Source organism: Phasianus colchicus, chromosome 8 (genome assembly GCF_987193195.1).
Source record: "Phasianus colchicus chromosome 8, bPhaCol1.hap1.1, whole genome shotgun sequence".
NCBI lineage: Eukaryota > Metazoa > Chordata > Aves > Galliformes > Phasianidae > Phasianus > Phasianus colchicus.
In genome coordinates, this window is record NC_143443.1 from 26,272,702 (window position 1) to 26,289,370 (window position 16,669).

A 16,669-nucleotide genomic window follows, 5' to 3' on the forward strand; every position below is an offset into this window, starting at 1 on the left:
GGCTTCCCTATTTCCCTTGTTTCTCCCTATTTAAAATTTATAGTGGAGTGGTTCAGAGATCCTGAGATGAACTGGAGGAATCATGTAGGGTGTGGTGCATAACATAAATAAAGATACGATTTGTCTTGAAGACTTTATGATCGAAGGCCTGACAGTTTCATCGTGTCTCCAATTACAAATGTCCCTGCTGAGATCAGCTGTTGGCTGGGTTTCCCCTTCCTCACTGTAGGGTCGGTGCGTGGTCATCAGGTCCTTGCTGAGCTGCTTTTCAGGCATCGGTGATGGGAAAGGTCACGGCTTGGTGTGAAGAAGATGAACTCCAGAGGTTTGGGCTATAAAAAGGTTTGGCTACATGCTGCCGTCCCCGAGACCATTTGTGAAATCCAGCAGTTGCCTCGTGTCGATCATTGGGGTTGCCCATCATCACAGCTTCTCACCCCCCATCCAAACCCTGGAGGCAGCTGCTTTGGCCATGGCATTTCTCAGAATAATCAAACTGTCATAAATCAAGAAGACTTCTGATGTGCCCTGGGATCTGTAAGATTTTTCTCTGCGATCTAATGTCACATGTCGTACCAGTGAATGAGGAGGGCTCACACATTGCCAGGCAGCTTTCATTGCTCCAAATGGTGCTTTCCAGGATGGTGTCAATCAGTGGGATTTGAAAAAAAATATTTCCATTACTAACTTCATTTTTCTATCTGTACCACTATGTCAGCATAAAGAGTGATGAATTCCATTTTATTCCTGCATTGGTACCATTCAGAGGAAAGCTGCAGTGAAGAGTTACCGGAGAAGGAGGAGAAGAGTGCTGCAAAATGTGAAAGGTTTTGACTGCAGTCAGCTTTCCCAACTAAATGCATTTGTTTTTTCTCACAGATAAGTTTTTAGTTTATATTGCAGACAAACTTAGGTTTCATCTTTTCCAAAGGATTTAAGGGGATTTTTCAGCCCTTGCTTGTATGTGTGTGGGTTATGTGTTTGCGTACTTTCACAGCTTAATACGGATAAGTGCTACCAGAACATAATCTTTTAATTTAGCTCTCTGTTGTCTACTGACTCGTGAAATATTTTTAGGTAACTTAGCCACAAGTGATTATGTAGATAAGCAGAAATAAGTCTTTTAGAAAAAAAAAAAAATAGCTTCTTATTGTGTTTTAATGCGTTAGAAAATACTACTTAGTTTTTTCATTACTGAAGTCCCACATATCTTTGAAACAATATAAATTTTAAAATACAATCTTTTTTTCTCTTCTCCACCTGTGATATACTGTGTTCTTTGCTGATGGTTGTTTTCGAAACCTCCTTCAGTTTGCAGCATGAACGTGAGCCAGGTCCTAAGAACCAAAAATTGAAACTGCTTTGGTGCTGCAGTGTTTGTGTTGCCAAGGTTTCATCAGAATCCTTAAAACCAAAAAAAGAAAAGCAATTTTTCTTACTGAAAGCAGATACTGATGTCTTATCTGCATTTCTGGTTTCAGAATAAAATGGAAATACTCCTTTGGGGTTAAAGCTCCCTGTCATTATTCTGAGGGCTTTTGTCCCCTGACTTAAGTAAGGTCAAACACAGGTAATCTGTTTTTTGCACGGTAAGTTTACTTGCATCCCTTGCTGATACAATACTCTAAAGCACTAGGCAGTGTTGGAAGTGTATAAAAACCTTAATACCCAATTACTAAGTACTGAGATCACCAACAGATTCTTTGTAGCATATAAATATTTGCTAATAATATTTATGACTTTTGTTCCAAGCATCCAAACGGGTTTGACGTGGGTGGGTAAATGCTGTCACCCATAGAAAAACAGAGTCAGTGACAACTGAAAGGCTGCCAGGGCTCGCCCTTGTCCATGGCCATGCTTAGGAGTGCACAAAGGGCTGGAGCCCTGTGATGTGTGGTCCTATGGGGCTGCACCTCTGCATGTGCCCACCCTGCCCACACACTGATGTTCTATGCATGTTTGTGTGCTTTCATCAACCAGAACTATGCTTTCGAGGTGATGGTAGTAGGTGTGTTCTTAATATACTTTCAGAAGTGGTTAAATGTGGATTAACAGTTCATTCTTCATAATATATGAGCTCCTAGGTGAGATTGGGAAAGGACTGGTTCTTTTCATCTGGAAACCAGTGCTGCTGCTGCTCTGTGAGGTGATCTCTGCAGATCCTTCTCCTTTACAGAAGCCCTCATTGCTGCAAGGGAATGAATGCAGCTTCAGAAAGTGTGCAGCTCAGTGATCTGAAGTTCTGCAGCAGTTCTGCTGCTGTGGTCATCCCAGGTGGTGGATAGGAGGGTGCTTCCTGCAAAGGTTCAATTTACCTTCTATAAAGGAACAGAAAAATGTAAAAGTGAGAGAAAAAATTGAAAAATCAATTTCAGATCCATCACTGCCATTCAGTGGGGCTCTGAGAGCAGCTGTTCACACTTGCTGTGGGAGCAGATCTCCCTGGCAGCTCTGCTGGGCTCCATCTCATAGCTGCAGGAGGCTGCTGCTCCTATGCCATGGTATAGAAACAAGCAAGGTGGTCCAAGCTTGGTGCTTTGGTCACATCCCTTACCAGTGTGTGGAATTTTAATGTAATGTTGCTGCTGAAAAACAGCTTAAATCAAGAGAGATTCAAGTCCAGTTTTACTGTGTTTGTTCTTGAACTTCGTAGTATTGCAGGTGGAAGGAAAACAGAGGAAGAGTGGGTGTGAGGTAGCACTGACATGCTTTTCAAGTCTAGTAAGTGCAGAAGCTAACTAATTACAGCTTTACAAATGATTTAATTTATTAGCTGCTCTGGTGCTTTTACTCATTTTAAGGAGATGATTTTCTGAATTGCCTCAGAAAAGGTTGGCACACAGTGGCTCCACACCATTTTGCAGGGTGGTCACCCTGTGTTTCCAGGCTGAGGTGGCAGCCCCAGCTGCAGTTCAATGTCAGTTGAAAATATATGCATGCATTTATATATGTAAGTCAACCTTGCATGCAAGCAGAATGTAACTCGCCTTTAAATTAGAACCGTCTGGTAAATTGCAGTGTGTCAAGTACTTATTTACAGAATCACAGAGGTTGGAACAGAACTCAAGAGATTGAGTCCAACCCCCCTGCTAAAGCAGGTGCCCTACAATAGGTTGCAACTAAAAATAAGCAAACAAATAAAAGGAGGAAATACAAATACGAAGAGGAAGATCTGCTTTCAATGCAAGAATTACAGGGACAGGGAAACAACAAACCAGTGTGATATCTGTGGATGACTGACCTCATTTTCTTAAAGTGAGGTTTTAGGGACACTTTTTTTAATTTATATTTTTTGGGTAAAGTGTGAGTTGAGTTGTTTGAATATTCATGTTGACTTTAATACTCTGTAGTGTAATTGTGCAAAAATAATGCTTTAGATTTAATGCAGAAATACAGAACCCAGGTTCAGATATACCCATGTTTGTACTTAGAAGAAGCTTACACTTGCCACCACCAGGTCTCCTTAATGTCATGTCTGGAAGGAGACGATGGATATTTCATTACCTTACTCTGTTTAAAAGCAGAAGGGCTTAAATTAAATATGTGATGCTGGGTTCAAATATTCAATCTGCAGCCAGCGTGGGCTGTGGTGCAACCATCACCTGTGCCCACACCATGCTGGCAGTGGCAGCCAAGGCAGCACAGTGTGCAAGAGGAGTGCGTCCCACCCGTCTCACTGCAGCCTTACACACACTGGCTGGCACAAATGGGAAGAGGTGGCAGAGACAGAAGGACTGGGTGACAGCATGGCTGGGAAGGCAGGAGGAGTGTCTGCTCTTTTTTTTTTTTTTAAATGCAAATCCTGCCTTGTGTCAATTTAAGGGTATAATTTGACAGTTTGACTTCCTTGAGTGCTAGTGTACTGAATTATTATATATTACTGAAATCTAGCTACATAATGCTAACTGCCTATGGGGAATGGCTTCAAACTAAAAGAGGAGAAAATCAGGTTCAATGTTAGGAAAAAATTCTTTACTCAGAGGGATGTGAGGCCCTGGCACAGGCTGCCCAGAGATGTCACAGGGTGCCCCATCCCTGGAGGTGCTCAAGAACAGGTTGGATGGTGCCCTGGGCTCTGATCTGGTGGGTGGCACCCAGCCCAGGGCATGGGTCAGAGCATGATGATCCTTAAGATCCCTTCCAACCCAAGCCATTCTGTGATTACCTAGAATTTTTGATGCCACCAGTTACCTTTAGAGAATGTTCATGTATGAATGTACAGCTTATTCTTCTTACCAGTGCGTAAAGTGAGACTGATAAATGAAATCTAAGCTTCATACAACATAAGAGGCAACGCAATCTGCCAACTCATTGTCAGATGTTCTGATCAAAAAGTTAAAAAAAAAAAAAATGAAGAGAGAAAAGGAAATAAATGGCTTTGAGGTGTTATTCCAGTATTTTCTTGTCCTAGAACAGATGTGATTACTCAATAATATATCGTTGCTAAAATTTATGAGATGACTTCCTACTGTCACACGGTGGTGATGGTGGCCTTCATCTCGGCCCACATTCCCCCACTTATTTTTTTGTTCCTCATAACCATTCTTTTGTATTCCTTAAGCATGTTTCCTTCTGCCAGCTCACTTGCATTGCTGACCATGCCGGTTCAAGCCAAGTCTTTGATTCAGACTGGAACCTGCCTGATTCACAAAGAGGCTGGAACTGAGATCAAGAGACACCCAGCTCACTTCCAACAAGTCTCCTGGCAGACAAGATACTGGAGGGGGGAAGAAAGAGCAGACTGTTCCTTAAAAACAAGCAGACAAGAAATAGCAAGAGCAGAATAACACAATGTGCTCCTTAAAGGAAGCGCTCAGATGCGGTCTCATCTAACCTGAGTGCTCAGACCTGAAGTCAGTCCTAGCAGTTAGTTATGGGGTGTGTGTGCTGTTGGTTTATAATGCTGGAAACTCTACCAGGTGGATTGCAGTGCATAGAGAAAAGAGGGATGGCTGAATGCAGCCATAAAAAGTCAGGCTAAAAGGTAGGTTAATGATTCGTTGCTAGGCAGTCTAATGATTTACTCACTTTTCTGTTGCTGTCTTTCTGTTGTGGTAATATTTATTCTTTTATGTGTTCTGTATGTCATGAAGAATATATTAAGTCAGTGCTTTCTGGGATGTTCTTTGGCAAGAAATTTTCCTTGCGTTTGGTCTCTTGCGCTTTTTTTTTTTTTTTTTCTTTAAGTGCTCCATGTTTCTCTGACCTCATTATTATTTTTGAGCTGCTTCTGTGATTTGACATTGAAAAAAGTTATTCCAACAAAAGCAGCACAGCATGTTACTCAGACTTTACAAAGTGTCAGATGGGCACGATCGGGACTTAATCTTGCAGCCTACGAGGCTCAGATCCAAGTTATTTCAATTAATTGGCAGCTTTTGTTAAATAAAACTTCTAAGTAGAGAGATGCGTATCCTCCTGACAAAGGTGCAGTGCTCTACTTTCTGCAGCCCAGTCATAGGTAGAAAATACAGAATCTGGGGCTACTATATAAGGTTTATGAGGTATGTATGAGCTATATGAGGGTATCAAAGGATGCAACCATTTTTCTTTGAATACCTTGTCAGTCCTGTGCTGAGAAGGAGGTACAGATCCTTAGATCCCCAGAAGCAGAGCATGTTTTAACAAATGACTCTCTTTTGGGAGAAAAAAAAAATAAAAATCAGTGCAAGATACAAATAAATAATAAAAGAATGGCTGATTTGTTTGAAAGTTTTCCAGCCAAACAGTAGGGGTTATGCAAGAGTCAGCCTGGACCCAACAGAGAAGGCATTGAACCAGGTCTAATAGGAACAACTGGACCCAATACCCATATTATGTTCAGTAATGGAGTTTTTTTGTAGTACAAGGACTTTAATGTTGAAATCTTAACATCCAGTCTGGAGGGAAAAAGGAAAAAAATGAAGTCCAACACAATTAGAAAATCTCTTTTGTGGATTTTAAGTATTGCCAGCCACATTTGTGTCTTTTCACAGATGAATGGGCTTTTCTGTCACTGTAAGGCTGCATTGTAAAGTAACGGACTTGAACTAATTGTGTCCTGTAAACCTATTTAGAATAATCATAATAATAATAAAAGTTCTTTGAAGCTCAGACATGCGTGTAAGTTGTTCCTGCCAACTAAATGGGTTGGTAGTTGGGCAGCCCTTTACCACTCAGAGTTAACAGGAGTCAGGAGCGTTTTAGGAAAAGCAGCTGGATAACACAACTCCTGGGAGGAGTATCTATGGAGGAGTTGCAGATGGCTGCCAATTCAAGAGAGGTGCTCATCTTCTGCATTTCTGGTTATTTTGGTTACCAGGAGGTGCTGGAAAGTCTGTTCAGCCCCAGTGAGACAGTTATCTCCACGAGGGTGGAGAAGAGGTCCAATCTTCAGCTCTTAGTACCTTGTGGCATTTGGAGACATCATGAGAACCTACATTTTCTAACTCTTAAGCCCATGCATTTTTCTTGGGGAAAAACCATAATTCATTGTTGTTGAGCTGTGATGGCGTCTCTGAATGCTTTCCCAAGAGTTTTATCCTTCTGCATCAGTGCTCTTAGCTGCAAAAGACAATGGTTCATTCTTCAGCAAACCTTAGCTCATTTTGTACCTCCACTTACAGCACGTTGCCCTAAGCAGAGAATAAATGAGAAGACATTAAACAGTCTGCGATAGGAAAAGATCATATGCTGAAAGAGGTTATTTTTCCCAAACCCAGCTTTGCCTTCTCCCCAGCATCCCCTAATCAGTCTTGCAGGCAGGCCCCGGTGATCAGCTAGGAAGTGAATGAGCTCAGGCTGCAGGAGAGCAGCAAACCCAAGAATATATCTGTATCATAGCCATCCCAGTTCATTCCCAGGGCTTGTCACAGGCAGGAAGGCTTGGGCTGCTGGAGCTGCTTTAATGGGATTCTCCCAAATGTTTTTCTCTTGAAGTAGCGGGAGGTTTTAGCTGACCCACTTCAGATGCCCCACATCAGTTTGTTGCTCACACAATATCCCAAAGAGCAGCTGCAGTGACCCGAAGGAAGGATGCTTTGAGCCACTAACAGGAGGGTATCAGTCGAACCACATCACTTAATGCTTCTCAGCTGGCAGTGTTCCTTCCCATTTGGATGTTTTGTAAATTGCTTATATACTAAATGCTTTTGCATGCAAATATTCTTATATTAAATACATTATTGAATGTAGGTATTTGCATGTTCAAATGTATTTTCATAACATGCTATCTCTTCCTACAAATCTTGCTTCTCTTTGTTCTTCAGACCTGAGAAAACCTTGCTCTCGGTACCTGTTGAGAAATGGGCTTTCTGAGCCTGATTCTTTGTGTGAAAATGCGAATGTCTGATTTTCTGCTTTTGATCCACTTTCTATTTGTGATTGCTTATCAGTTGGTTGGTTTTTGTTTTGTTTTTTTAAAGGTGTTTTAGACGTATCTTTCTACTAAAATGCGAAAACCGTTTTGTTTTTTTCTGTTACTAATGTAATGAGCTTTGGTGAGAATCCTTGCTTACAAGTGCACGCATTTCTCTAAGCTGAAGCTATGGCGTGCTTTGGAAATGCTGTCATTGAGGAATGCCTTTGCTGGAGTTGGGAGGTGAGCTCTGAGAGGATGTTGAGGACAGACCCTGCCTTCTGGATGTGCTGTGTTGAAGCTAAATGTGTCAATGAGGAGAGCTGTAGTAAAAAAAAAAAAAAAAAAAAAAAAAAAAACCACCTTGGGCAGTGGTAAATGTGGTGTAAAATGAGATTTTGTCACAAAATATCTCATGCGCATTTTGGATTCGTTATTTTAAATTTTCTGCTTTTTTTTGTTTTGCAGGTGAGGACTCCCATCCGCAGAGCTGAAGCATGAGTACCGATGCCAGTCAGGTGGTGATCACTTCTCCCCCTGCAGCCACAATGCCCCACAAGGAGAGGTACTTCGACCGCATCAACGAGAATGACCCCGAGTACCTCCGGGAGAGGAACATGTCTCCAGACCTGCGACAGGACTTCAACATGATGGAGCAGAGGAAGAGGGTCACTCAGATACTGCAGAGCCCTGTGAGTAGGATTAAGGGGGGGGATGACAACTACGGCGTGCTGTCTTTGAGATTCCTCTTTAGTTTCTTGAGGTTTAAGAAAAGAAAGCTATCTCACTGTTAGCTAGAATAATTCTGGACTGTCTTATAAGAAGAGTGGCTAAGCAGATTATCCAACATTTTGTTTGCTTAGCTTCTTGTCTGTGAATAAACACTGGTGGTTTTTTTTTCCTCCTGGTGCTTTTATGGTCTTACGCTTCATTACAGTATTACAAAAAGATCTGGCTGGCTGAAGGGTACTTAATTAAAACTTAGGCTCAAGGAAGAGAGTAAAGGAGTCACACCGGTCAAATAGGAACAGATTAGGGTGTTAGATGGAGTTCTGCACTCTGGTTTTGAATATGAACTTATCATTTGCATCAGGAATGCTTTAATTACATTTTTAATGTTGGCTTAGATCATTTGAACGCTAGAATATGTTCTCTTCTCTTGTACTTGGGGGCAATCATACCCATATAAGGCCTTAATAATTCTATGTTAGCACTTACCTACTGGTTGCATAAGTTCAGTGCTTTTGTAGGCTACGTGTAACACTTTAATCTAGAGATGGTTTAATAGTTTTAATTTATATTTTAATGTATATATTGTGTGAATTTAACCTGATGAATGCTTTGGAAAGCAAAACTGGCGCCTGAGTGGTCTGAAGCTATAGAGGGTGAGCCTTTGGGGTGGGGATTATAAGGTGAGCAACAAAGACAACGGGACTTGGAAGGGGTTAAGCAGCTTTGCAGATCATTTTCTGTTCAGTTCTACTATAAGTTGGGGTGTTTCTCATGTCATTTTTCTGAAGCTTTTCCATATGTAATGAGATTGCAAACAGCTGTTAGTAATCACCCTATTATAGTCATCCATGAATAACAGGATTGTTTGCTAAAGTGTTGTCGTGGAGTGCCTCTTGGATCTGTGTGTTGCTCTGGGTATAATGTGAACCTGTTGACTAAGGAATTTATGACTTTCAAGTCGATTTGTGCAAGTTTAATTCTGCAGCCAACCCCTTTATTATAAAGAAAATACTCCAAGGAGGTATTGCATAATGCTTTAATCACGATAAAATTATGTTAAACACTCGACTGTAAAATGTGATCAGTCTGCTCCTTCCTGTTAAAATACTCACATTACAAGTAGCCAGGGCTCACAGCAAAGACTGGATCTTTATCCTGTTTAAGTAGGGCAAGATAAAAATAAGTTGTAGAGGTTGTATTTGTGTTTGTGGTGTTCTTTGGTTCTTCCGATGGAGGCATTGAATCGGGTGGTCGTAACTATTTGCTCAGCATTTTGGGGGACCCTTTGCCAAGTCTGCCAAATGTAATGAATGTCTCTTTGCTGCAGTCTCTGGTATTCTGGAGATGCAGAGTCAGCATACAGGTTTTAGGAACGGACGAAGAGGTGCTACCTCTGAGTCTGGGTAAGTGCTTTAACAGACAGCAGGAGGATGAAGCCAGGCAGTTCTGAGTGTACTGCTGCAGGACAAGCCGAGCCCAGCACTGTTTGGAGATGCCAGTAAGTTGCAAGTTGTACAACAGAATGGTTGTCCAAATAAGCCAGGGGCCTGCTGGCTGCGTGGCCATCCTCATCTGACTGGGAGAAGACAAGGACATGGAACGCAGGGTGTGAGAAGGCATGGACAGAAGGAGCCTGGGCTGCCAGCTTCTTTCTCCTTTTGTTGGCTCTTCTTGAAACAGAAAACATGGAGTAACCCTTCTATGATTCCTCATGTGAGGAAATAAAAGCATTTTTAGTACAACATCTGAGACTGAATGTCCATCAAGCAAACTTCATAACTGATTTGGGGGTAGAAATTGCATTCCATCTTCCAGCAGCTGGCTGCAATGTGGCATAGTGTTCTTGAGTCAGGACTGAAAATGATTATCAGATGAAAAATGATTATCTTCTCTCTTATGAGTACATTTTTTTCTCACAAAAGTATCAAAAAACATTTCTCTTGTTACTGGTCTGCATAACACGAGCTCAGGGCTGTATTCTGTATGGTGTTTCTGTTCTATAGCTGCAGAATTGCATAGCATGAGAAGTTTGCATAAAGCTTTAGTAAGAACTAGTTTGGTGTTTTGGAAGAGGGGGAAGTGAGGTCATCAGACACATTTTTGTGAAGATATTTCCTACTAGTGAATATTCATCCCATCTTACATGTGCATATATGTACTCAGATTGGAGGGGTAGTTGTTGACTCATCATAATTACGTATCAGTGACTGTGAAGTGTATGCAGCAAAGATAATAACTTTCTATCCTAAAAATATGCAAGCATGTATGGGCTAAAGGCAAACTTGTGTGAACGCATACTTTCTCCAAGCAAAGAATCATGCTATAAAGCTAAAGGGTTAATCACTACCATCTAGGAGGAAGCTTAGGTACTCATATTTTATTAACAAGCTTTTTTCCTTCCTTTCAAGTAGAAAAATCTACATCCCTTAGCAAGAAAACATATTAGAGAATATATTTCAGGAACCACTCTGTATTTTGTGCAGGGCATGTCATTGCAAGGGCTACGGCCCTGACCAGACACCCTCAGACATCAAACTGCTGCATCTCTCTGATGTGCCATTTGATGCACACATTGATGTGCAGCCTGGCTACTCCCCTCTGATGTGCTATTTCCCTTTCGTAAATTAAATAATTTAAAAGCTGCACTCATTACTTCTGATGTTTGCTTATGCTTGTAATAAGTCTTAAACAAATCAGTAATGCTGATTTGTTCTGTTAACGCTGCCCATGAAGAATCTCCTGACATTATCAGCAATTTCTCAGACATATTTACTTGATGCTCCCTGTAACCTGTGCACATCTGAAAGCCTGGACAATCTGACAGCACCTGCGTGTTTGTTCTTCTGCCTTAAGTCAGTAAAAAGCAGTGACATTCAGATAGGTTTGTGGAGCCTGATAGCACTCAGAAGTACCACTGGACATGAAGTTGCAGGATTTTATTTCATTAATGTCTGCAGGTTCAGAACACTTGGGTATTACATCGTTCTTTTCTTGGGAACAAATATGTTCTCGCAATAGAATACTTCCTTTGCTTTCTGTGGAAAAATACACTTCAGCTGTAGTACATCCAAAATAGGAAATGCTTTTTTTTAAATTATTTTTTATTTTCTATCTCACATCTAAAATTAAAAACGGTTTTGTCTCTATATGCTAAACAGCTGTAAACTGATTATTGGCATGCCTGGTTTACGTTTTCATAGGATCTCAGAATTGTTTGAATTGGAAGGGGCCTTAAACACCATCTGTACCAACCCCTTGCACAGAACAGGGATGCTTACAGCTCCATCAGGTGCTCAGGTGTCCCATCCAGCCTGACCTCAGGTGTCTCTGGGAATGGACAACTTGCTCCAGTGTCTCACCACCCTTATTACAAAAAATTTCTTCCTTGTATCCAAACTAAATCTCTCCTCTGTTAGTTTGAAAAGGAAAGTTTCTTGTGGCTTTTCAAGTTGCATTGAATATGCACTGTGTCTTTGCCCATGAAACACTCAGGTGTTAGGAGCCTGTTCGGTTTTAACCTGAGAGGAAGCTGGCCTGCAGGATCTCCCAATGCTTTGCTTTAATTCTGTGCTGGCTGTGACAGTGCTGATTGGTTAATGATGCTTCAACACTGCTGTTATATAATGGAAATAATTCAGTTGTACCCATCCGTGTTGCAAAATTGGTTTTCTCATGCTTAGGCCGAATGCCCTCCTGTCCTTCCTGTCCACATGTGTGCATGTGCCCAGCCTCCAGCCCCATCTGACTTAGCTTTTCTTTTTTTTTTTTCCTGGGATTCACATTTGTCTGGTTTGCTTTGTTTTGTATCACGTGGACATCCAGTATTTTCACACCACCACTCCTTTCCAAGGCAGTTCATTTTCATGAAATATCCAAGTCCTTTCAGCCGCTCTCTTATTTTGACTTGCACTCTATTGCCTGTTGCTAGCATCCCATTCTACCCCTTTGGTCCCATACTATGGGACCTTCTGCAGGAGCAGCCTCCCGTTCTGCAGCTCCCCCAGCTGGCTTCAACATCCCCTGACATTTGTATAACTCTCTGCTGGGGAACTGCACAACTGTCTCCTGCCCTACTCTCATCAAAATGGCTTTTTAAATCTTTGCTCTTCTGTTCTCCACTTTGTTACACTGGAAATTAAAATTACCTTTGACTTCTGCCTTATTTCCAGGTTGCAGCTTTCCATTTAGTTTGAACTCAGGTTTTCAAATGTCAGCGGTTTCCACCCTGAACATATATATTTTTCCATATTTCTGATCTTTGTGTTGTTGACTTGCTAGAATTGAAGTCTTTGTCTTCTTGGGAGGGAGTTGTCTGCAGATCCTGCTGTGATTTTTGATCCTATATCCTGTAGATCATTCAAATCATTAAGCAGTTAAGTCCATCCTTTTGCTTAATGAGTTTGCATAGAATCGCAGTTGGAAAAGACCTCTAAGATTATTTAATCCAAGCCCAGTCCATACCCACCAATACTGCTCACTATCCATGCCTCTCAGTGCCACGTTTCCATGGTTCTTTAACACTTTCAGAGACAGTGACTCCCCCACCTCCTTGGGCAGCCTGTGCCACTGCCTCACCACTCTTTCTGAGAAAAAGTTTTTTCTAATAGCCAACCTGAACCTCCCCAGCACAACTTAAGGCCATCAGTCTCACCCTATCACTGTTACCTGGGAGAAGAGTCCAACCCCACCTCGCCACAACCTCCTTTCAGGGAGTTGTAGAGAGCGATAAGGTTTTCCCTGAGCCCTCTCTTCTCAAGGCTGAACAGTCCCAGTTCCCTGAGTGGCTCCACATAGCATTTGTGCTCCAGACCCTTCACAGCTTTGGTTGTCCTCTTAACACACTGCAAGGCCTATGAGCCTTTTCTATGGCTCTATGTGTATTTAAAGTCGTTAATTGTGAATAACAATCAGACTTAATTCTGTAGGTAAGTGATATGGAATTGTAAAATAAAATGCACCGTAATGAAATCTGCTTTTCTTTCATTCACTGGTTTTCTGAATTCTGCCCAATGAAAGACATCAAGTCACTCCGGTGAGTGGGAAGGAAGGGGGGTTGCCATTGCAGTGCAGAAAATGAGCAACAATTAAAAGGACCTCCTTAGCTGCATTCATTTTTAAGTCCTGGAGCATCTTTTTGGGTCACTCCATCTAACCCAGGTACTCACATGCTTCACTGCAAGTGAAAAGATCATTGCAACTCTACCAAATTCCTCACGCTTATTAATAAGCCCGTCTCTTAGCAAAATGCTTTTTTTTTTTTTTTTGGTCTTGTCCCCTCCTCCTCACAGAGCTAACAAACACTCCTCTTGCCCTTATCTTCCCCTTGCCAGCTGCAGCTCTCTGGCGGTTTTTTGTGGGCAGCTCCACCCTCTTCCATCAGGGCACCTGCTGCTGGTGCAGGGCCGTGCAGGCTGCTGGCGGTGCAGCTCTTCCTCCCAGGGCAGCTGTATGCACAGTGCTTGGTTTGCTTCTCGTCTGTTTGCTCTCTGGAACAAAACACCAGTTAAGTTTTAAAACTTTTTATCGTGGTAGTGATTGGACTCAGAGGATGTGTGCATGCGGGTGTGTTTGTACGTACTGAAGCTGAATTATAGCCTTTTAAAAAATGTAGTTCATGTGTATGTGCTTTGATCAAAAACGGGCAAAAGAAGCTAAAGGGTTTCTTGTGTTATTCTGCTGCTTCTAGGCATGCAGCAGTGCTATTATTGAGTGGAGACCTCACATATCTTGTCTAGCTCTATAGGCTAAGGTATCAGTTTGGGCTCTTACTATCCTTGATAGGAACATGTGCTTTTTTCTCTTACAAGTTTACTGTGGGCTGTTAGGAGCTGACCTGCAGCCATCCTCTTCTCTATTTACAGGGGAGTTCTTTTTCTCTACGTTTTGTTTCTATGTCTGTTGAGTCATTAAGTATCATCATGTACCTATGGAAATAGTAAACAAAAAGGAAAATTGTACTTACTTATGGACTTATACTATACTTATGGGTCTGTCTACCTCTTAATGTCCTCAGAGAGCTGCCTACCAAAATGTAGAAATTAATACAGGGGTTTTCCTAGTAAAAAAAAATATATATATATAACAGAGAAATAGCAGCACATGCCGTGGGTTATTCTAGTTGTCTGCTTCTGTTGGCTGAAGAAAAACAGCTGTCAACCAATACATACAAATGTTTCTTCAATTCTTAGAAGCCCCCATTTACGCTGTCAGTTTATATTTACGCTAAATGGAATTAAATGAGTCAGAACTGTACCTCAGCACTGAGTTTCAGAGAGCCTTTGCATGTGTAAGACAGGAGATTTTTGCATCTAAGCTGCTTGAGTCTGTGATCTGCGTTTGGAAGATGACTGCATGTATTTCTGGAGAATTAATTTTATGGTATTAGAAATAGGTTGAGCTAATTGTGTGATCAACAGCTTTGTCAAAGAAAGCTGTGCCTGGGCTGTAGGCCTTGTGCCTACCTAACCTCACCCAAAGGAGCAGCTGGAGTGTTAGAAACAGTGAAATTCCTGCAGTGCCACATCCAGCTGAGCACGTGGCCCCTGCAAAACCACGAAATGCACAGCTCGTGCAGTGAGACAGAGCCGCCCTGTATTTCATTCATGAGTCACAGGACGTTCGTGCTGTGGTGTGTGATGGCTCTGAGGAGATAGGCTGCTCCTTCCCCCCAGCTGTCCCCATCCAGCTTCCACACCAAGAGCTGTTCTCCATGCAAACTGGGTGCTGTTCCAGCACAGAGAAATAAATCCCAGAGCTGAAGCTCTTTATTGAGCAATGCTGAGCATACACAGCTGAGTAACATAGTTTTTCATTCATCTGACAGTACAGTTTTTCCTTTGTCAGCGTTTTCTTGTCAAGTACTACATCTGAAATTGGTAGTGACCTTTCCGCTTGAAAACTAGCTGCTTTGTGCTGGAACAGTGTCTGCTTTTGGAAAACCTCTCCTTGCAGTATGCCTCTTGGTCACTGGTGGGCAGTGGCAGTTACAGTCCCATGAATTATAGCAGAACCAGGCTTCTGGGGCTGCAGCTGTATTTCCAGAAGCAGATTCCTGCTTCTCAGTGGGTTGGATCCTAAAATCAGAGCCTTTCTCTTTAGTGGTTTTACACTAAATGCTATACAGTGGAAACCCTGGTAAATACCACTCATTTGATGTGTGGTAGTTGGGGTAAACTGTTCTCCAGAAGAAGGAAATGCCAGTCAGGAGTTTTCAGAAGTGGAGGAAGGCTCTGTTAGCATGGGAGATGGTTACGTGCAGATACACAACAGAACACCCAGGTCCTTCTCTGCTGAGCTCCTTTCCTTCATGTCAGCCCCTAACCTGTACTGATTCATGCACTTATTCCTCCCAGGTGTAGGAGTCTACACTTGCCCTTGTTGAATCTCATCTGGTTCCTCTCTACCCAGCTCTCTAGCTTGTCCAGGTCTCGCTCAATGGCAGCACAGCCTTCTGCTGTGTCAGCCACTCCTCTCAGCTCCGTATAATCAGCAAACTTGCTGAGGGTGCATTCTATCCTTTCATCCAGGTCACTGATGAAGCTGTTAAACACGACCCCTGGTAAACACCACTAGTTGCAGGCTTTCAACTAGATTTTGCAGTGTTGATGACAACCATCCAAGTTCTGCCAGTCAGCCAGTTCTCAGTCCACCTCACTGTCTGCTCATCCATCTCACACTTCCTAGGCTTACCCATGAGGATGTTATGGGAGACAGTGTGAAAAGCCATGCTGAAATCAAGGTACACAACATCCACTGCTGTCCCCTCATCTACCCAGCTGGTCATGACATAGAAAGCTACCAGCCTGGTCAAATGTGATTTCTTCTTGGTGAACTCATGTTGATTTCTCCTAATAACATTCTTCTCCCCCACTTGCTTGGAAATGACATCCAGAGCAAGTTGTTCCATCACCTTTCCAGGAACAGAGGTGAGGCTGACTGGCCTGTAGTTTCCCAGCTCCTCCTTCTTGCCCTTTTTGAAGACTAGAGTGACATTGGCTATCCTCCAGCCTTCAGGCACCTCTCCTATTCTCCATGAGCTTTCAAAGAAGATAGAGAGCCGTTCAGCACTCACTTCTGTCAGCTTTCTCATGCCAGTGTTCGTAGCTGCATCCCGTCGGGGCCCATGGATTTGTATGCATAGAGTTTGCCTAGGCAATCTCTGACTAGATCCTCTTTGACAATGAGGAAATCTTCCTCTTCCCAGACTCTCTCTCTTACCTCCAGGGCCTGGGATTCTTGAAGAGCTGTCTTAGCAATAAAGAGTGAAGCAAAGAAGAATTAGTGGAAGTATGGAAACATAGATAGAGTCATGTGTGGCGCTGAAGGCTGCTGTTTGCTAGACATTATTGTTGTGCATTGGCATGGAGATAAATAGCATACTTCACTGTATTGTATCCACATTTCAACTTATTAACATCTGCTTTGTCATTCATCCCAAATCTGCCTCTCTGGATTATACCAATTTTCTGGTGTTCCTGAAAGTACTTTTAAGGAAAGCTTGTTGTTCAGTTATCAACAACTTTGTTGAACTACAAATCCTCACTTGTGGTATTGTTAGTGTGTAAGAGACACTACTGCATTAACACCGGATAACAAAACTGA

General features: G+C 42.3%; 1 protein-coding gene across 7 annotated transcripts in view; it reads left to right on the forward strand.

Moving 5' to 3' along the window:
* Positions 1–16,669, forward strand: part of ADD3 (adducin 3) — a 90,084-nt gene that overhangs the window by 55,877 nt on the left and 17,538 nt on the right. For 5 of the 7 annotated variants that reach the window (XM_031597506.2, XM_031597505.2, XM_031597507.2 and 2 more), the window contains one exon: positions 7,805–8,028. In XM_031597506.2, the coding sequence (XP_031453366.1) occupies positions 7,834–8,028 (195 nt within the window). In that variant the 5' untranslated portion in view covers positions 7,805–7,833. Of the gene's footprint in view, positions 1–4,792; positions 4,985–7,804; positions 8,029–13,406; positions 13,569–16,669 lie in introns of those variants that run through there. The other 2 variants (XM_090145490.1, XM_090145491.1) reach the window with 2 other exon arrangements.